The 22,644-nt window shown below is 40.4% G+C and overlaps 1 protein-coding gene across 1 annotated transcript; it reads left to right on the top strand.

Moving 5' to 3' along the window:
* Positions 1–14,783: 14,783 nt before the first annotated feature.
* Positions 14,784–22,282, top strand: LOC137274490 (uncharacterized). Its single transcript, XM_067807704.1, has 6 exons — positions 14,784–14,889; positions 15,315–15,439; positions 16,492–16,815; positions 18,005–18,355; positions 19,066–19,188; positions 20,850–22,282. Exons 2-6 carry the CDS (start codon positions 15,391–15,393, stop codon positions 20,978–20,980), a joined length of 978 nt encoding a protein of 325 aa, XP_067663805.1. The 5' UTR covers positions 14,784–14,889; positions 15,315–15,390; the 3' UTR covers positions 20,981–22,282.
* Positions 22,283–22,644: the final 362 nt, after the last annotated feature.

Below are 22,644 nucleotides of genomic sequence, written 5' to 3' on the forward strand. Positions count from 1 at the left end.
ACACATGGCAAAAGTTTTCACGATCCCGCAATGTTATTTACAAGTAAACGTGTTTGACGTGAACTGTGACTCTATGAGTGGGTTGTGCTTAACGTCGGTCTTAACAGTATTCCAGTCAGCTTGAAGTGGAATATGCTCGGGCATTATTCCAACTAAAACCTACAAACAGAATCTGGGCAAATCGGGATTCGAGCTCACATTCATGGATTTTGCGAACCCAAGGGACGTAACTCTAACCGTATTGTGTCGCTTGGGTTACACAGCAACAGCTGTTTTCCCATTGACTTCAGCTGTTGTGATGAGGTAATCTGTTTCACAGAACTGGACCTGCTTGACCAAACATTTTTGTCCTAGTAAGTGACACATCAACCTAGTCGACTGGTTGCTAGGTTTCAATCACGCTGGACAGATATGATGGAGCAAGACCCTTCAGACAGGAAGCCAGTGAAGGCCTTGAAGCACTGGTCTGATGATCCCACTTCGGTGTTCTAGTGATGATGTTTGCATATGTATTTTGCGAAGCGCATTTATTAGTTGTTCTGGAAGGCCGTATAGCAGTGAATTACAATAGTCTATCCTGGATGTAATTGAGGCTTGGACTAGAGCTCGTACTGTATCCACATGAAGGTACCTATATCTGTCCAGTATTTCTGAAGAGGTGGTGGCATGGCCTTTTGCAGATAGAGTTGATACGAGTCTCCAGACTTGAGTGATGAGTCAAGATAACCCACATATTCCTGGCGTGGGAACGTCTGGGTATTGTGTGTTGCATCCTTGTCATCGTTTACTTAGGGCAGATGACCAACAACGTACTCTGTTTTGTCATCATTCAACTTAAGAAAGTTTGATGTCATCCATTGCTTGTTGTCGTCTACACAGTGTTTGATTCTCTGAGAAAATGGGTTGTTGTGGTTAATTAGCGGTATGAAAGCCAGATAGATCTCACTGACAACAGAATAGAAGTGAAAATCAAGGCTGTGTGCTCTGGCTATACCTGCTTAACAACGGTACAAGAATCTGTATCTAAACGTCGCAAACACGCAATAAAGAAGTTGTTATCCATAACAATTTGTCCTGTTAGAATAGAAGTGAATATCAAGATTGTGTACTTTGGCTATATCAGTCTATCTTTATTTCGTAGTGGAAACGAATTGTTACAGTTAGCGGTATGAAAGCCAGACAGATCTCACTGACAATAGAATAGAAGTGATTATCAGGGTTGTGTGCTGAGGCTATATCAGTCTATCTTTATTTCGTAGAGGAGGCCATTGGACCAGGCTACATGTTTAGTTACAGAGCGGGATAGATAACATAAATTAATACAATATATAGATACATGTGTACGATACTACATAATACGTTGGACTAACAGCGAATCTCTAAGTTTCATGACACTGAATATGTAGAGTGCTAATTGTCTTACTATAACTAGATTTACACTGGACATAAGCATATTGAATTTATGAACTGAAAGCTTAGCGTAAACTTTGCGAGGCAAATAAAGACATATAAAGCTTTGGTAAGGTTTGAGATTAAAATAAAATGGTATTCGTCTTCAATGTGCTCTTCATTACATACTAAACATTATCTATCAGATTTACATTCATTAACATATCTGCCAGTTTCGATATGAAGACGATGAGAAAAACATCTACACCGCGCGAGAGCAGATCTAAATTTAGCTATAGGTAAATCTTTGGTATATATTTCAGCACGAAATAAGATGAAACTTATGAACTGTTTACGAGATAAGTTCATTCTTGGTCATATGAGACCCTAAGTCTAAAACTAAATTCCGATATAAATTTATCGACATTTTGTTGTTCCCAAATATAACCAAATTCGAAGAAATAAAAGATTTGTTTAACTCTAGAAGCCTAGTTTGATTTACTATTTTGACAATCTAACAATAAGATATTATAACACTTCTTTACAAATCTATTGTCAGGCATTTGACATATCTTACACCAATATCTGACAACCCCTTTATATGTACCAATATACATCGAGTAACGTCCATATTCTTCTCATACTACAAGATTTGAGGTTGAACGTTTGAAATGCAAAAATCGCATTCAACAAAACGTATGGACAGGTTCAACCTCTTTAAAAGTATCGACTCCCCATATTTCACAACCACATAACAGTATGGGGCAAATCTTAGAATCGAAATTTTTAAAACGTAAATCATAATATAGGTGACTGAACATTTCAATACACCGCACGAGATTGTTGGCACCTGTAAGACAGCTTTTTTAACATGGGTTAATCATGACAGTGAGCAGGAAAACAAGACACCTAAATATATCTGTAAAATGAAACACTTTCTAAGCGATTTCCATCAAACATTTTTTTCACAGTTATCTAATTTACTATCGTTTTTGAAAAACACAACGTTTGGTGTTTTTTCGCAAATTGACAATTAAATGGTGAGTGTTACAGAAAGTTTCTGAAACATTGATTCACTTTTGTTAACCGAAAACGGAGTCTGCACACCGGGATAGCAAGTCGATTCAATTTCTAAAGCTAGTTCCTTAACGAAAACAAGAGAACAACAAAGGACTTAATGCACATCCTTGGCGTAGACCGTGTGGACAATCAAACAATTGTGATAAAGAGATATCACGAACCGTTCCCTTAACACACTTACAGAACAACAACCTTACTGTTTGAGCCAAAATGCTAGTCTATTGTTAAGTACTGATGCATACAATTTGATAAGTGAACTGAGTAGAGATATACCTCTGTAATTATTAGGATCAATACTGTCCCCTTTTTTAAATATTGGTACAATAATAACTGTACTCCAAGACACTGGGAAAACAGATGAGGCAAAAATAATATTGAAAAGTAACTCTAAATATGGCAATATAATGTCCACTTAATTCTTGAAGAATTCCGGTAATAAATTATCCTCGCCCGGTGAATTTGAGCTCTTAAGTTTGGAGATAGCATCCCTAATTTCCTCTCTGGTAATGGGTGAGTCTAAAATATTACGTTCTGCGTCGTCAACATCAAAGTCAACATCATCAAACTCCATGTGATCACATTCACTTATGTTGTCTGCAAACAACGTTTTGAAATAGGAAAAACATGTATCAATATCGATATTATTATTATGGCTATACCACCAGCTGATACAGTGAAGATGTTTGATACGGGTGATAGTTCTTAAACACCTTAAGATCCAGAACCTTTTCAGGAGTGGCTTCATTTGTAGACTGTGGAAGGCATGATGTTGTCAGATATTCACTGACTTATGAAGGCGATGAGAGGAAGAACACAATCCATGGACATCTTAAGAAGCCACGTTAGTAGTGGTTGCAAGATATTATTGTGCTTTTGATCAGTGATGCTATTTTCACTTCACTTGAAAGCACCGCCAAAGCTCAAGGTGTATGCTTACTTTTGTGCGTCAGTTTACTAGAATCAATATGTTAAAACGGGAGTTTCATACATCACATGGGTGTCATGTATTGACATATTGTGTGATGCCAAATTCAGACCAGTTATTTTGCTGGATTGTTGTTGGAATTGTGGCTGGTGTCCTATGTGAGTGAGTAAGCGAGCATGGTTTTACGCCGCTTTTAGCAATATTACAGCAAAATTGCGGTAGGGGGACACAAGAAATGAGCTTCACACCTTCTACACATGTTGGAAATCGAAACGGGAGGTTTAGCGTGATTGATTAGCGGTCATTACATTTTCAGCGCCTAGAGCTTTAAAATCACCAAAGAAAAATAGAATTACTTTATTCAGTTTTGGTTCAGGGCTACCTGGTGTGGTTTTGATTGATGAAAGTATCTAGTTCGAAACAGACTCTCACACAGCAGTTACCGAGTAAAAACGGGTAATAATTGCCTGAACATGTTAATGTATAATTAATGAATCATAATAAATCAAAGCTTCACATACGGTTTAGGAATGGCTAATTTATAACAGTTGCTACAGTAAATATCGTTGGAGTCATGCTTTTGAAGAGGACATGTTTCTTACATCATAATCTGATCTGGTCAGTCCAATCCAGTAATCAATATTATGTGCATCGATCTACGCAGTTGTGATGCGATGACATGTGTCTACCAAATCAGCGACTCTGACCATCCGATCCCGTGATTCGCCCCTCACGACAGACATGGGTTTCAGAAGATCAATTCTAAACCTGGTCTAAATAGGACCCGTGAATGTCCCGTGGTAGAATATGCCTTCAGCAACCCATGCTTGCCATAAAAGACGAATATGCTCGTCGTAAGAGGTGACTAACGGGATCGGGTGGTCAGGCTCGCCGACTGGGTTGACATATGTCATCGGTTCCCAATTGCGCAGATCGATGCTCATGTTGTTGATCACTGGATTGTCTGGTCCAGACTCGATTATGTACAGACCGCCGCCATATAGCTGAGGTATTGCTGAGTGCGACGTAAAACTAGACTCACTCGCTCACTCACTGGTCTAAATGGGACAAGCATGAGACAAGCATGGGTCACTGAAGATCAGTTCCCATCGGGATCTAAACTGGGAGACAAGCATGAGTTGCTGAAGGGCGATATTCACGGGCGATTAGGTAAGTGATAAACGAGTAGGTGATAAATAAGTAGGATATAAACAAGTATCTGTATCAGTAGAAGAAAAGGTGGATATGTTGCAGCAGTACAAACAACATCAAAGGAAGTAGTAGTGGTAGTCGTAGTTGCAACAGCAGTAGCAGCAGTAGTAGCGTTTGAGGGAGTGAGGGAACATTCGTAGCAACAGCAGTAACAGCAGTAGGAGTAGTAGTAGCGTTTGGGGGAGTGAGGGAACATTCGTAGCAACAGCAGTAGCAGCAGTAGTAGCGTTTGGGGGAGTGAGGGAACATTCGTAGCAACAGCAGTAACAGCAGTAGGAGTAGTAGTAGCGTTTGGGGGAGTGAGGGAACATTCGTAGCAACAGCAGTAGCAGCAGTAGTAGCGTTTGGGGGAGTGAGGGAACATTCGTAGCAACAGCAGTAACAGCAGTAGGAGTAGTAGTAGCGTTTGGGGGAGTGAGGGAACATTCGTAGCAACAGCAGTAGGAGTAGTAGTAATAGTAGTAGCTGCGGTGTAATAGCTGTAAGAGTAATAGAGGTACAACAGATGATAATCATAGTAGTAGCCGAGTATTACTAAGAGTAATAGTAGCACAAGTAGTGATAATCATAATAACAATAGTACTAATATTAGTAGTGGCAGCAGCAGCAGTAGTAGTAGCAGTAGCAGTAGTTGTAGCAGTAGTAGCAATAGTAGTAACGGTCATAACAATTGTTATTGGTTTTTGTGGTAGGACAGTAAGTATTATTAGGAGTAGTTATGGTAGAAGTGCCACTAGTGGTGGTAGTGGTAGTGGTAGTGGTAGTAGTAGCCTCAGCAGCAGCAGCAGCAGTAGCAACAGTAGTAGTAGTAGTAGTAGTAGTAGTAGTAGTAGTAGTAGTAGTAGTAGTAGTAGTAGTAGTAGTAGTAGTAGTAGTAGTAGTAGTAGTAGTAGTAGTAGTAGTAGCAGCAGCAGCGTTTGTCCTCCCGTTTTTTACACAAGAAAAAACTCGACCCTTTCCGACGAAAAGTTTTCTTGCCGTTCACCATTTAATCAGGCCTAATTCCGTCTTTGTTTCTTCCAAAGCGACATTTTTCGTGCTTGTTGTCTGTGCATTCGGGAGGGACGTGATGTCCGAAAGATTTCTGCTTGATCATCCACCGGTATTATGTGGTGTTCTCGAATAGATGTAGATGTGTGATTTGATTCTGACGCATCATGCAAGGCAATCATTTGAACAATCCATGTTTTTTTTGGTCAGTGAATAATCTGTTGATATTATTGATGTCTGTATACGGAATAAGAAAACATCAGCATTGATTGGCTGTGTTAACAAGAGATCAATATGACCGACAGTAGTGAACGACATCGAAATTATAGTTACTTTTCTGTTGTCCGAAAGCACCAATATTGATTACATGCGTGAAAATCAGTTTAGTGTGATCGATGACCGTGAACGACATAGAAATCATTGTTACTGTACTGTCGTTGGCAACTACCGACAACGTCATTGTGTTATCAGCGAAGTTTCACCTGTTGGTTTAATTATCAGAGAGAAACGTAAACAAGATGGATCTGAGTTTGACTGCTGTTACCGTCTTCATCGTTCTGACTCAGGGTTACTGTCAGGAAGATTTGTTTAGTCAAGCCGTTCTTATAAAGAATACCCCAACTATGCGAGTTTGGGTCTGTATGTGTTCCAACGTCGTCAGCGTCACTGCAGACAGATGGGATGATGTTTTTGCAGCGTGCAGACAAAAGACGGAGATCAACAATGATGAGGTACTATCAGTGTAGAGTGGATGTAGTTTTCCGCCGCAATATCACGGCGTATCACGGCCCCAAACGGGCAATTAAATCTTGTTATAGCTTCTACTGGCTAGGTCAACACGCTGTCTCTCCTGATGAAATTTTATCTATCAATTCCCTAAGATTACAGGATATAGCAACTCAAACTTGGCGAGCAGAGATTTCGAATTCTTCTGAAGGTACCACTTATCACGTTTCCAAAACTCAACGTGGCCTTGAAAATATTGAGCATATATCCCTTTACCCTTGGTTCTTAAATGTCTCTTGTCTAGAACTCGTTACCTATAGAAGTAAGTAGGTGGTTCAAAATTCCACCTCATCGACACGTGCGATGTTCCTGATAACTTCATTATATCGTTCTCTGCCCTTTATTCAAACATTGCAGTCTATAGATTCCAAACTATTATGTTAAAAATTCCAGTGTGTTCAAATTCGCCGAATTTTATAACTGTAAGCAAAAACAAAAACATATTCTGGAATATCATCATGAAAGTTGTAAGGCGTCCCTCCATCCTGTGTAGTCTTACCTGCATCTTTGGTCCTCGGTCTGAGCTTAAACATTGTCCTGTTCTGCTGTCTAAATAACTACGTACTGCATTTTCAACTCACAACATGCTAGTTTCCTTTAAAGATTCCTCTTACACCAAGTGGCACCAACGACAACTGAGACCTAATAATTTGGACAACGCGACTGCTTTTGTTCTGTCCATTGCAAGTTTTGGAATACGATCATTATTAGCTTCAGAACAGTGACTGAAATGAACTGCAATCAATTTAATCTCTACAAGGTGATATATATATATGTGCTAGAGTAGGTCTGCTTTCACCGGTTTACTTGTGCGGTTACTGATCACACCGAAAAACAATATTTTGGCCGTTAACCATTTAACCATGTTCAGGTATTACAAGAAAAGCCTCGAGAAAGGTAGACATTAGACATTTCGCAATTCATGTGCTCACATAGACAAGAAAAATCCAGTCGCGTTTATTAAAGCATGTCTGCGAGTTTCATAATATTTTAATGTAGATTTTTCAAGTAGTGTAACTCGTTTTTCAGACCACAACAGAAGAGACAACTACTTCGACCCAAACAACGCCAACCACAGGTAATGGTATATTTTTAATGATTTTTTAAACTATACTTAGCACGTTAGCTGTCGACACACCTGTGTGCATCAGATAAAGCGTGGCAATGCAATATGTATGTTACGGTACTGAGGAAAATGCGTGATTCCGGGTGTCCTCAGAAATAGTATCAGGCAAGATCATATTCACTGATAAAAGGGCTGATATCACCTGTCACCCATTTGTTCTGATGACTTAAACTCATGTGCCAATCTGACACTCATAAACGCCACATATGCCAACTTAACGCTCATAAACCCCACACATGCCAACCTGACACTCAGAAACTCCACACATGACAACCTGACACTCAGAAACTCCACACATGAAAACCTGACACTCAGAAACTCCACACATGACAACCTGACACTCGTAAGCTCCACACATGACAACCTGACACTCAGAAACTCCACACATGACAACCTGACACTCAGAAACTCCACACATGACAACCTGACACTCGTAAGCTCCACACATGACAACCTGACACTCAAAAACTCCACACATGACAACCGGACACTCATAAACTCCACACATGCCAACCTGACACTAAGTCTTTTATTCAATACTCAAAGGCCACAGATCTATTGTACAATATATTGTAGAATGTAGCAGACTTTTACTCATGTATAGAGATTCGGTGTTATCTGATATGTTTTACAGTTGTGACGTTCAATACGATGGCGAGTATTCCCTTCTGAGTCTCACAGCATGATATATAAACATAGAAACATCCTTACTCATATCATGCTTGTTGCAGTTTAATAAGGAGTAGACATAATAAAATTCTTTATGGTACTGTATATTTAGTTTATCATATAATGGGCATACGGGCCAAAAATGATATTCGTTTTCTGAGACATTGATATTGCATGATTTGCATACCCTATCTCCTTTTGTCAACTTCAGAAATCGACCTTTCCCAATTTTGTATGGCAATCAGCACTTTTCTCCTCATACCATGTCAGCCGCCTGGTCCTCTGAAGGGGTAATCAACGCCATTCCCCTTGTAAGGCAGCTTCCATTTAGGCTAGATTCTCTAGAAAAAGATCCCTTTGTTCCACACAATATGCTCCAACGCGGTAAATCCATTTTAGGATGTGCTTAACTCAGTTCATAGTCCTTGATGTAAAGAAAGTTCACAATCAATGAATTAGGCGCTATTCCTGATTTACTATTGATCCCGTAAGTAAACTCCAGTCGACACAGTCAATTGATCCCCTTGCTCCACATGACGACCAGTCATGCCCCACATATGCTCCAAAACGTTAAATATATATATGTCAGGATGTGCTTAACTCAGTTCTTTGTTCTTGGTGTAGAGAAAGTTCACAATGAATGACTTAGGCGCTATTCCTGATTTACTATTGATCCCGTAAGTAAACTCCAGTCAACACATCAAAACTGACTGCTTTATATAGGGCTGCAGAAAAAAAAACCCAGCAATCTCCAATGTTTGTCTCCTAGGTCTTGTATATAGGGGCTGCTGTGTGAACGAATGCTGTCTATTGTTCGTTACGTCCTTAAGGTCATGTATATAGGGGCTGCTGTAACAACGAGTGTTGTCTATTGTTCGCCTTTCACTCCATGTATATAGGGGCTGCTATATGAAAGAATGCTGTCTATTGTTTGGTTTTACGTTCATATATATAGGGGTTGCTGTAGATATAAATGTTGTCTATTGTTTGCCTTTCAGTTCATGTATACAAGGCTGCTATATGAAAGAATGCTGTCTATTGTTTGCCTTTCAGTTCATGAATGTAGGGGCTGCTGTAAGAACGGTGGTTTTCTATTGTTTTGTCTTTAAGGTCATGTATACAGGAGCTGCTGCAAGAACGGTGGTTGTCTATTGTTTTGTCTTTAAGGTCATGTATACAGGGGCTGTTACGTTGATGATGAAGACCGTGTCCTTCCGCACGAAAACTTCGAAGACGAAGACGACATGACAATTGACATGTGTCGAAATCACTGCATCCAGGAAGGATACTCTTTCTTTGGACTTGAGGTATGAACGGCTGTATTTCAGAACATGCTTTGCTTGGAACACTATAATCACAATAACATTTCATCGGTTAATAAATACCGCACTTTTAAGTTTTCGAATTCATATTCGAAAAATGAACCATCACTTGAAATGTAGTTTTTAGGCCGACGTAGTAGTTACTTTCCCTCCAATGACATCATTCGTCTGTACTTACAAGCACAACGAAAGGTTTTGTGTCCCATACCGCGGCATCAGCTATGGAAAAAAAACGTTTCAAGAATATCTGTATTATCATAATTGTGTACCTACTCTAAAGGGGATAAATTCTTTAACTGCTTCATAATAATTATATACTGTTCTGATGTTAAGGTGATTGGTAGTTGGTGTTAGAAATAACGATTTTAGCATCGAGACACGTATCGTATCCCCACCCTCATCGGGACTCGAATCTTAACGCAGCTTCGGTGCATCATAATTGACAATACATTGTTGTTATTAAAAGTTAAGTATCGTGGTGTATCGTATCGCTTGTATCCCAGTATCAGCCTTATAGGAAGTATGGAATGGTACGGCTCCAGCCCGAACTACCTAACAAGTAGCAGAGCAAGAAGTAACGACACTGCAAACAATAAGTATGGGAAGTCTGTCTTCTACATGAACTAGGCTGTTGCGTTTGGGCGACTGAATCAAATATGGTGCCTGTGTGTTTCGGCACCCTTGTTTTTCGCTGCTTTTGGCAATGTTTCATTTCACTCAAACTCAACGAATATTGAATCAGTTGCCCATTATGCACACAAAACGTTGCATTAACCTTGGAGCATGATGCATGACCTCACCACGTTTCCGTTTATGTCATCAGGGTGTTCCCATACTTTTTGTTTGAAGCATATTTTGGTGCATCAGTTATTTATATAGGAGGGAGGTGATTGTGTTTCAGCCCAGTGTTCGTGGCTGTTTTCGATGATTGAATGTTCACATGATCACATGAGTAATGCCATGCTCTCGGACAGATATAGTGAAACTCAGCTGACTGCATTGCGTCATTTAGTTTTCGTGTTAAAACGGTCATTGTTGTCAACAAATCTTAGCTTACGTTTCTAAACAAGGCAGACAATACGGACAGGATCGCCAATAGATGAGCCTGAGGCCATGTTCGTTTGTAAATATTATAAACGCAGTCCAAAACATTTGCAGAAATCCCCACTAAGTAATGGAAAGGAGAAATACAAATATCAGTAAGAACAAACCCCATCACAACCATGAGCATCAATCTGCGCAATTGGGAACCGATGACATGTATCAACCAAGTCAGCGAGCCTGACCACCTCATCCCGTTAGTTGCCTCTTTCGACAAGCAGAGTCGCCCTTTAAGGCAAGCATGGGTTTCTACCCCGGACCTTCATGGGAACAATGCGTAGAAAGAACTGCGAGAATATGTTAGTCACATGTTTTGTCTTATAGAACGGACAGGAATGTTACTGCGGTAACGTGATCAAGAGTGGCTACGTGGCCGTGCCAGACAGCCAGTGCGACCGTACCTGCGCAGGGGACCCAACCAAGACGTGTGGAGGTTTTTGGACGATGGCCATATATCAGGTTGTTTGACGGCCATCACGATGTGTCTCAGAAACAAGTTTGGATCTGAGGACCATTCCGTCTATCCTTGAAACAGTTCACTACAAGTGCTTAAAGTGAACTTGGTCGGTTATTACAAGACTTATGGTAACCTTGGTAACATCTATTGTTTCGTGTGGACACAAGCTCACCTATACTACTATTTATACTCTGTCATCCGTCCGTGTGAAGAACAGATATGCTCATCCACTGTGCTGAGTATTTCAACGTGACAACGTGACAATGGTGTGAATGCAAAATATACTCAACCTGCGGAACCCTTGTTAGACCCTGACGTTGTTTTATCGTACATTGTGATCTGTTTGACGGTTATATGCAATAATTGTATCCTGTGCTACCTCCAGAAACTATTTCCAGTGATGGATGTTTTCAACTTACAAGCTTACATGTTTTAAATGTCATTAAAGTTCGTTAACATAATCCATTGTGTATATTTGATCGTCAGACTTGAGTTTAAACTATGTTCAACTTACAGGAGCACCCTTCTGTTGTCTCGCAAAGTGTTATATGTGTCTACATAAAATGTGTTTGTATTTCATCTGAAGAATAATAGAGATTTTTCATTATAACCCAGGTTTCCGATTATCGTCTTTCTGATTTCATCGTCATTTCATTGGTCTGCCAGTGATTGGAAGAATACCTCCTGCTTTCTTTGTGTAGATTCAGAGAGGACAAATATATTATTTGAATGATGACGTCAATGTCACCGTATCGTCCTTGTGATGTATATTTTCTCGTATCAACGATCGTGTATCTCTTATCAAGGATAAGAAAATTACCTTATCATACAGCGAGCGAGCGAGTTTAGTTTTACGCAGCACTCAGCAATATTCCAGCTATATGGCGGCGGTCTGTACATAATCGAGTCTGGACCAGACAATCCATTTGATCGACAACATGAGCATCGATCTGAGCAAATAGGAACCGATGACATATGTCAACCCAGTCGGCGAGCCTGACCTCCCGATCCCGTTAGTCGCCTCTTAAGACAAGCACAGTCGCCTTTCATGGCAAGTATGGGTTGCTGAAGGCCTATTCTACCACGGGACCTTCACGGGTTACCTTATCATAGAAGTTCATATAACCATTACCGGCTGTCATATGGGGGCAAGCTGCTCATTCAAGAATGTGAACATATCAAGGATGTCAGCATTACTAAATCAGATGTGTCTACATTGTTATGAAGCTTCTAGATAATGGAGAAAGTTGTAAATGTTTTGGTCACGACTGTTTCTAAAAACGTCCTTTTCACTAAATGAATGCAATTTTGAAGTTTCCATGTTCAGTTATAACTCTACTTCCAGCTTGATGTTGCTACGCCTACATTTATCAACAATATAATTATTATACAATTAACTTGAAGAAAAACATGTTTCATTTTTTAAGAATTAATATAAATTGTTTATAAATACGTTTGAAGATTATTTAACTAAAGAAGGCCAATAATGAATCAAGCTGTCATAAAATGTCAAATATTTGTGCGAACCATATATGCACATTCATTACACGTCGTCAATCAAGGTACAATAATTCAGTAGGTGAGCATGGTTTCAAGCCGCGTTTAGCAATATTCCAGCATTATCACGGCGGGGAACATCAGACATGAGCTTCACACATTGTATCCATGATGGGAATCATGGCAAGCGAACACCTTAACCACCAGACTACTCCAGATAATTCAGAATACGATTACACGTAAGGTGGGCACGAAATAATTCATCTCTTTATCCAAACCAGGAGCACTTATATCGCTAGTCTCATCTCGATCACCAGCCGCTCAACACTGATGCTAATACCTCTGACATGTACCGGTCATCGTGTTTGCTCATTGAAAATTGAAGGGATGACAGCACTAATGGCGGATACATATCCTCTTCAAGAAAGGTAGGGGAACTGCATTTTCAGTGTATGGTTATCGAAAGTGGGAGATATATGGGATTGAATCAATGTTGACACAATAATAATGGATGTCTTGAGAATGCATCACCATATGGTTTTCATTCAAAACAGAGCTGCTTGTTCAGTTATCTCCCTTGTTAGGTGACTGGAATATGACATGAAAATTTCAGCTTTACGTTTTGTCAGGAATGTGTGATTTCACCCTGAAAACCCTGACCATGCACAGATGCATGAAAATTATCGTTAAAAATGGGCTAAAGTGATTATTCGACCTGTCTGAAAAACGTCAAGATTCATAATGACACCCCATGCACGTGTGGGAGGCTCTCGCGTTGTGCAAGTGCATTATGTGTGCGTGTGGTGATAACGTGAAATGATGCTGCACACTCAAGATGAATGTCATTACAACGTTCCTCAATGGGTTTGATTTCTTTCTACCAGACTTCAAAGTTCAGGTTCCCCTATTATTTTTGAAGAGTATGTAATCCGGACCGACTGTTATATGGGCCAAGATGGCCGACTAATTCCGAATCTCAACCAATGGCTAAGAAGCGCATTTTACATTAACGATCATCCGAGCGTCAAATAATTCAACCAATGACTTTAGAAGAGAAAACTCTTATATGCACCGACCATCCAGGCAGTCAAATAATTCATCCAGTGGTTATAGAAGCGATACACCTGACATGTACCGACCATCCAGGCAGTCAAATAATTCAACCAGTGGTTATAGAAGAGATACATTTGGCATGTATCGACCATCCAGGCAGTCAAATAATTCAACCAGTGGTTATAGAAGAGATACATTTGGCATGTACCGACCATCCAAGCAGTCAAATAATTCAACCTGTGGTTATAGAAGAGATACACTTGACATGTACCGACCATCCAAACAGTCAAATCATTGAACCAGTGGTTATAGAAGCGATACACTTGACATGTACCGACCATCGAAGCAGTCAAATAATTCAACCAGTGATTATAAAAGAGGTACATTTGGCATGTACCGACCATCCCAGCAGTCAAATAATTCAACCAGTGATTATAAAACATGTGACTTTGACATGTACCGATCATCCCAGCGTCAGATAATTCAACCAGTGATTGTATTAGTGAGGTTGTCGGTAAACACATTGTGATGTTTAAGAGGATCAACTTGCAAACACAACGTCCTTTATTTCTGGTACCATGGCTACTTGAAAATATGATATTAATATATTCAAAGGCAAATGTTCATCACAATCCATCACATTTCATAATCATACTGAAGACAGTTATTTCTTTATTTCATCTCATTTCACATCACCTATTTTCATCTCGTCACGTGCGTGTTAAGGACCGTAGAGATCGAACAGTCGTTCGATGGGTGACCGTGTTTGGCAGCTTGACTTCTGAGATTTTCTTCTACTTCAGCACTGCTCCACACTACAGCCAACGTGACAAATGTGGTCGCAACTAAATGAGTTTGTTCATAAATAGCCTCTGTTCATCCAGCATTGAATGCGTACCCGATAGGAAAAGTCACATGACTGTTAAACTTCTGGAGCATCACAGGTAGCTTGGGTTTTGATGCGATAGCGCTTTGAAAATGAACAAGTTCATGGACAAAAGAACGTTTTAAATGCCTACTACAATATTCACCAATGATCAACGCAATTGCGACTGTGAGGAAAAACTGTATCTGCCTTTCTATAACCGCCAGGCAAGTATTGTGAGTTTATTTAAAGCCTTAGAGGAAGTACGACTTGCCTATTCTACATCCTCGTTAACTACTGCAACACTTTCCATAAAGTGACAGCTCCACATACCGTGAAACACTGATGTGCTGAATGGGTGAGATCCGTGCCTACCGAAGCCTACTGTGACCTGGAAACTTGACCATTATAAGGTTGGTACATTTACTTATTGTCAAACAGGTACACGGCAGAGTCATGCATCTAGTCGTGTGTTTAAGTCAAGAATGACGCTGTTAATTGTTTGATGTCGCCATGAAGTAACATATCATTTCGGACTTTTTATTTCAAGTGTAAAGCGACACATTTACACTTTAATGATTTAAGTTTATTTTCGAGACGCTGCGAATTACGCGTCCATTGAGACAATACTGGTATTATAGTCTTACACGATTCACGATACCCGTCATGCCCTAACTCATCAAGTAAGTAAAATTTATTTTAAAAAGTCATTGTTCTGGGTATATTTGTAGTCGTGTTGTCTGTAACAGTAACATCGGTTGGACAATGAGACATGCGGATGTTGAAAACAACTCCTACCACGCATTTGATCATTGCATTGTAAATGTTCATTTTGAAGGTAGTAACGGCGACCGTGTCTGATCGAGTTTCCACTTTGCTCAATTGCCAATCTTCAACAACTTTGATTTGCTAAGGGTGATGATGGATTTATACATGTCGTCAGTTCTGCTCATCATACTGCTGTCAGGTGGGTCACTTGATTGTTTCCTGAGTGAGTGAGGGAGTGAGTGAGTCCTTGCGTGCATGGGTGAGTGAGTGAGTCAGTCAGTGAGTGAGTGAGTCAGTCCGTGGGTCAGTGGGTTGGTGAGTGAATGAGTGAGTGTTTTACGCCTCACTCAGCTATGTTCCATTTATGTTTTAATGATGGACAATCCAGTGATTGAGATTATGAACACCTCGTCAACTATTGCCATCAGCTCCATCTACTATCAAATAAGTAGTGCTTGCTCGGGTCCGATATTCTTACCTGAAATTCACTATTACTACTGAAGGCAGCTAATAACAGATAAAGGGACAGTTTGCCATAACCGTGGGCGTTTTATAAGTAACAATGAGTAAGTTTAGTTTTACGTCGCACTCAGCAATATTCCAGCTCTAAAGCGGCGGTGTGTAAGTAATAGAGTCTGTGATCCAGTGATCAACAGCGTGAACATCGATATGCGCAAATGGGAACCGATGACATGTGTCAACCAACCAAGTCATCGAACTTGACCACCCTATTTCGTTGCCTTTTATAGCAAGCATGGATTGCTGAAGGCCTATTCTATCCCGGACCTTCAGGATTCGTATAAAGAAAAAAATAACTGCTCAAAGTTTGAACATTAGGGATATTGATAAGATCAATTAAAAATAGGGTCAATTGTGTGAAGTCCGATTCTGGCTGTAATATTTCTGGTATACTGTTAAAAGCGACGTAATACTAGTCCCGCCCTCCCTCCCTCACTTTACATCTAGAACAAACCCTTCCAGTCGCCAGCGTCAGTGTGTAAATAGTGATATGCGCCCATAAATAATCTGTAATGTATCATCACAGCTCAAGTAACCGAATCATTTTATGCTGAAGTCAACTTCACTCGTTTGGCCAGTTAAAACATTAAAGGAATATTAATGGGATACTGCTTTAATCAGTTAAACCCAGCTTTTTCATGCCAATATTTCATTCAAGTTTCGTGTCATCTTCCAAAATTGGAATCGCAATTCCACAGCAGTGATAATCCAGGTACCATTTACTTGAAATAGGAACATCGTCTTCATTGACCATCAGTGATGCAACTGAAGGATGTCATCACATGCTGGCATGTCAGAACACCACGTACAATGACACAGTGGTCTGGTTTATGAACAACCTGGAGATCATCCAAACACCCAAAGACTGGAATGGTTCCCACATGTCATTTCCTGACCTCCAAGATGGCGCCACAGTTGTAAATGTGAGTGTGTCAAATCACCGACACAGTATAACAATAAAAATGCATTTGCAAAATGGCGATACGTCATGGAGATGTGAAACGGCGAACGAAGTCAGTGAAAACCTTACTGTCGGGGCAACAAGTCTAGACAAAGGTGAATTGCTTTCTTCCTTTCTATTTACAAAACGGTCATCTGACTTATTAGAGAAAATGTGTTGATACTGATAACTCTAAAGGTAATCCTTCAAAATCATGAATGTTAGAAATATAATGTTATTAGGCTGGCGGCAGCACCGTAGTGTGAAGGGTAGAGAGTCCGCTAGGAGACGGAAGGTCGCGGGTTCGATCCCCGGCCCAAAAGGCGTTAAAATACGGCGGTTGTTAGTCCCTGCTTGGCTCGCAGTGAGTATGATGTGTCTGGGTGAGGTGTTCATGCTTAGCTGAGGCATGGTATCATAGTGAGATAGCACTCGAAAACCACCTTACATCTTGACTAGTACAAGCAGACACGCATACCTACGCATGCACGTCGACAAATTCTGAAGTATCAGTTAAACAGAACACATCTGGTGCTGATCCCTTAGTGTGGAGCAGCGATGAACAAACATTCCACTTCATGGCAGGCAATAGGGTAATTATCCTCACAATTCACAGATCCTCACAACTTGATACCGTCTAATTACCCCTATTGCCCAGTCGCAGGTTGGTAAGGCTTTGTCTGACCCTAAATACGATTTAACCCATTGATTTCTAAAACAGATGTATTTCTTAATGCTTTACGTTACATATAAGAATATCTTTGTACTTCCATGGGGCGGTGGGGAAGCCTAGTAGTTGAGGTGTTTGCTGGTCACGCCAAGGACAGAGGTTCGATTCTCCACATGGGGTCAGTGTGTGGAGCCCATTTCTGGTACTGGGATATTGCTGAAACCTAGACTCACTCCTGTACATCTACACAGCAATCTCAGTTCAGAATTATATAGCTGGTTTATCCGGTCCACCGATCACCTGATTGTCTGGTTTGGCTACCGGCCGCCATCGCACCAGCATCGTCAAGCAATAAATCCTTTCATTTTCATGCAAACACCCTTGTTAATGGTGCATACTATAGCTACCGATATGGGCATGTTAACCTTTCTCGCGAACACCTGGTGTCATCACTTTTTGTATGCGATTAATGCATATATATTTCACAGTTATTTTTAACTTTACAGAAAAAAAGGAATTTGTTCGCAATTTTTGGCAATGACATCTTGTTTTTAGACAGAGTTAAAACTAGTGTCTTGATTTTAGACAGAGTTAAATCTAGCGTCTTAAGCGTCAGGTTTTTGTTTTTCACACAGACTCTGGTATACAGTACAATCTAACGTCAGAAACAGCGACGGCAGTAGAAGGAAGGATTTTCAATTTGTCGTGTATACACGCTTCTGGCTTAAGTATTGGAACAGCTTTGTGGTACAGGGATTGTGTTCAAATATTCCAAACAAACGGACAGAATCAAAGGAACCAGGTGCTTTCAAAAACGACTGACTTTCGAGCAGTTTCACAACGAATCTCAGTGACGTCAGACCCGACCCAGCATCGGGTCTCTCTCACCATTAACTCTACGCTAGATGAAGGGTCGGTGTGGACATGCGGCAATGGAGAAAGGTTTAGTAACAGCATCACAGTTAAAGTGATGGAGAATGCCACGGGTAAGTGATCAATATCAGAAATAATGTCTTCGTACAATTCCTTTCGTCAGTTGTTTCCTCCTTCCCATATCTACGTCATGTCATCTAAATAATGGTATTCGGGGAGGGGGCAGAAGAGGTGATGGGGGCGAACTTGGATTTGATCGGTAAATATGTTTAACAAATCTCATTTATTATTAGTGTGTGTTTTCAAAGTGTTTAGATATCCACGTGTTTAAGGAAATAAACTGTTTATATCTGCTGTTGTTTAATATTTAATCCCAATACAAAAGGGTTGTTACGTCGATCTTCACATGAACATCACTAGTTGTTTGTAGAAGGTAACGGATTCTCGTATGTGCTTGTAATTAGTGATAAAAAAACAAATATATAATCTGCTTTAAATCGTTTATGACCAGAATGACATATTACATTATGCAAGCATGCAAAATAATGGGACGTTTTCACTAATAATTTCCTGTATTACTTGAATATTTGATACTTGATATACTAAACGCGCGTGGGTAGGCTAAAGGTAAAAGCGGCAGATCGAGACAATGAACCCGGGTTTGATTCTCAAAATGGCTGTTATTAAGTTCATTTCCATGTCCAACTCCATCCCACAGTCAGCTGATCTGCTTCTATCACGTTAGAAACATATATGCTCTTGTTATTCATGCCTTTAAAAAACATTAATGGTGTTTGTTATCGGCATATCTTTCGTGTTTCAGGGGAAAGCAGTTCGTCAGATACCTCAACAGACAGTCAGACAAGAAGCCATCAGACAACAGATGGTCATGAAACAGATTGTCAGACAACAAGTGCTGATAGAACGAAAGATGATAAACCATTAGGTATTTATTTTTATTTGAGTTTAAAATATATCTGACAGAATCATATCCTTTTATTCGTAAATGAAAAGGATTCCTGGCGTGAGTGGTTGTCACATAATAAAAATAATAATATCAAATACTCCCCTAACACGAGGTAGTCTGTCACCGCAGATACAGCACCACCTGTCAGTTCTGATAACCAAAATATCCCGTATTGTGTTCTTGAGGAAATAGTGAGTAAGTTTAGTTTTTAGCGCACTCAGCAATGTTCCAGCTATATCGCGGCTACCTGTAAATACTCGATACAGGACCAGGCAGTGATCAAAAACATGAACATCAATCTTCAATCAATCAATCGTATCTGGGATACGATCACATGTGTCAACCAAGTCAGCAAACCTGACTCGCTCCTCCCTCCCCCAACCCCCACCCCAATACCGTTATTCGCCTCTTACGGCAGGACTATTGAAGATCAATTCTAACCCGGATCGTTACGGGTCCCCAAGGAAGTAACATAGTATAATCCATACAGCATTGACCTGTATACATTAGCACATATTAGGATAACACGCTCACTGAATAGAAACAGACCGCTGCAGCATTGTTCGAGGAAGTTGTTTACATAAGTTGCTCTGACACAGATAATAACACTATACTGACTATACTTTAGAGGGTAATGAAGAGTTTTCGCATGTAATGGATGCGCCTATTTAGACCTCCTCCTCTCATTGACTCACCCCCCTCCGTCTCTTCCCTCTCCACATACCAGCTCTTCGCATATTATTTCTTTGAAGGCTTTGTGCGCGGATAGAGATTCTGTAAGAAGTAACTTCTGTTCTGAACACTGAATGTGTTCTTTATTGAGCAAATCATGCATATATTTAAGGCAAATCTAGATTGCCTCTCTTGCTTTCTCTGGTAAACTGTCCTAAATCAAACCATTGTCTTGACACTGACCCTGCTGCTAATCAACATTGGACAAACAGACCCGGTCCGTTAAGCCGGTGTCGAATATGGAAACACAGCAATCTGATATATTATTTAGTCTGACTAGTCTCTACTACTATAATGACAGTTGGACACAGGGAGACAAGAGTGGAGATAATCAACTTCACTTGACAGTTCATAGGAAAAGCATCATCCCCAGGTGTGAATAAGGTGTTTCATCTGCTTCATTGCTATGTCCGCTATGATTAGTGTAAGGGGAGACTACTCCAGATATTGACAGGACCTGGTGATTCTGTGTCGGTAACATACTGTAAAGCATGAATACGTTGGACCGGCGAAGGGAACGCTTCCATGAGAGGTAGGCGGTGCACTGCAATGAGCAAACCCATTTGGTTTGTGAAAGGGAGAGCAGATGTGGGCGAGTGCACGTGCAGTGCATGATTTTGATTCCGGGCGCACCTCCACATGCGTTGCTCATAAGACTCTGCATCACCCATTGCTCTAAACACTATCGCGTGCAACCTGGGTCCCCTTATCTCATAATGGTAAGCGCCAGGGGGCGACACTTATACAGGCTACTACGGATCAATTGTCAGGTTGGTGATCAACTTATCCTTGTTTGCCAATAACAACGACGTTACAAGTCTTCGTCTATGTGTATATGTCTTGGACAGCGGAATCTTCAAAGTGAGAAACTGTCATTTTTCATCAGTTAATGTTATCTAATGTTACAGATGAGGGAGATCTCCTTATCTACGCAATAGCTGGATCTGCCGGGGGTCTTCTCCTCATCCTGGGCCTCATCAGCATGTGTATCATCGTCAGCAGGAGGGCGAGAGGTGGGTATACAGTCAGTATACTATAACGTAATAAAGATGAGATCCTGCTTGGGGACCTAGTGGTTAAAGCGTTCGCTCATCCGACGCCGGGTTCGATTCCCCACATGGGTGCAATGTGTGAATCCCATCTCTAGTGTCCCTCGCCGTGATATTTCTGGAATATTGCTAAACTAAACCGAAAACTCACAAGCAGATACTGTATTTAACGCAGAGCTAGATCCATGTCATTGCTGCAGATGATGAACCAAGTCTTGGCATGATTAATTAACAAATAGAGAAAGTCTGTGTATTCAGTGATCGTTGAGCATGATATACTGTATAAGTAAGATAATTTTGGGTAACACAAAATTACCTGTAAACTGGTAAGGCTCCCACTGCCGAAACTATGGACAACAATACCAAGAGCTTGAATCATATCTACTTAAAATAACTTTTCAGTTTTCAGTTTGATCTGGCTTGCGCTCAGCTTCCGACATTTACAACAATGAGCAAAAGAACAGTCAGCGCGTAGATTTATAACATAATTATCATATTTGATAATTTTGCTGTAAATCACTATAGATACCAGAAACAATCAGTGAAAATAGTAAAGAAATGGTGAAAACCTGCTTGGTTGCACTTTCTATCATTACTACCCCTACCGCACGGTGATGGTTGGAGGTATGGGTTCGAATCAATGTTCGCCGCATAACAAAATAGGTTAAAACAAGGTACTTGTTGTTACGGCGCCTGACGTCCGACTCCGAGTCGGTATACTGCACGAGTGTGGCGGGTATCCATAATTATTCAACCGTGACATGCTATCTTAGTGGCATGCTATCTTTCTCATCTGTTTCGGGGCGGTAGGATAGCCTAGTGGATAAAGCGCACACTCATCACGCCGAAGATCCGGGTTCAGTTTCACTCATCTTCACAGAATCTTGTTAACAGCGGTGTAAAACCACGCTTACTCTTTACTCATTATCTGTTTCAGGTGTAGATGACTACGAAGAAAATATGTAAGTGCTTGATTCATTTTGTACATGATGAAGTTTTTCTGTTTGATGTTAACAACTGGGACGGAAGAGTGGCCTAGTGGTCAAAGTCTTAGTTCGTCACACCCGGGTTCGATTCTCCACATGTATACAATGTGTGAAGCCTATTCCCGGTGTCCCCACCATGATATTGCTGGAATATTGCCAAAAGCGGTGTAAAACCATACTCACTCATTAATACCAATCATTTTGCAGTGACATTCCCACTCAGACACTTTACCTGCTGTTTGGATAACGATGTAAGAATCCACTTCTAACATTCGTTGTATGCAATAAACAGGAAATTGCAATCCATATAGATGTATGCTTTGTTTTTCACGTAGATAGTTCTTAGTTTAGATTGTGATAATACATATTTCCACATTATCATGGTCTCATAACATGTTTTGCAGGGATAACATCATTGACTTTGAACCAAAGTTTGGTAAGTATACACTTTAGGCATTACTAATCCACCTGAGATCGATATTATATTAAACCAAAGGCTACACTACCAATCACCATTACATGTACTTCCACTGACCGTAAAGATCCAGATTAAAACTGGTCTGCAGTAACCCATGATTGCCGTAAGAGGCGACTAACGATCGATGCTCATGATGTCAATCACTGGACTGTCTTGATTATTTAAAGAGCGCCGAAGCTGACAGAGCTGG

The sequence above is a fragment of the Haliotis asinina genome, chromosome 1 (genome assembly GCF_037392515.1).
Source record: "Haliotis asinina isolate JCU_RB_2024 chromosome 1, JCU_Hal_asi_v2, whole genome shotgun sequence".
Lineage (NCBI taxonomy): Eukaryota > Metazoa > Mollusca > Gastropoda > Lepetellida > Haliotidae > Haliotis > Haliotis asinina.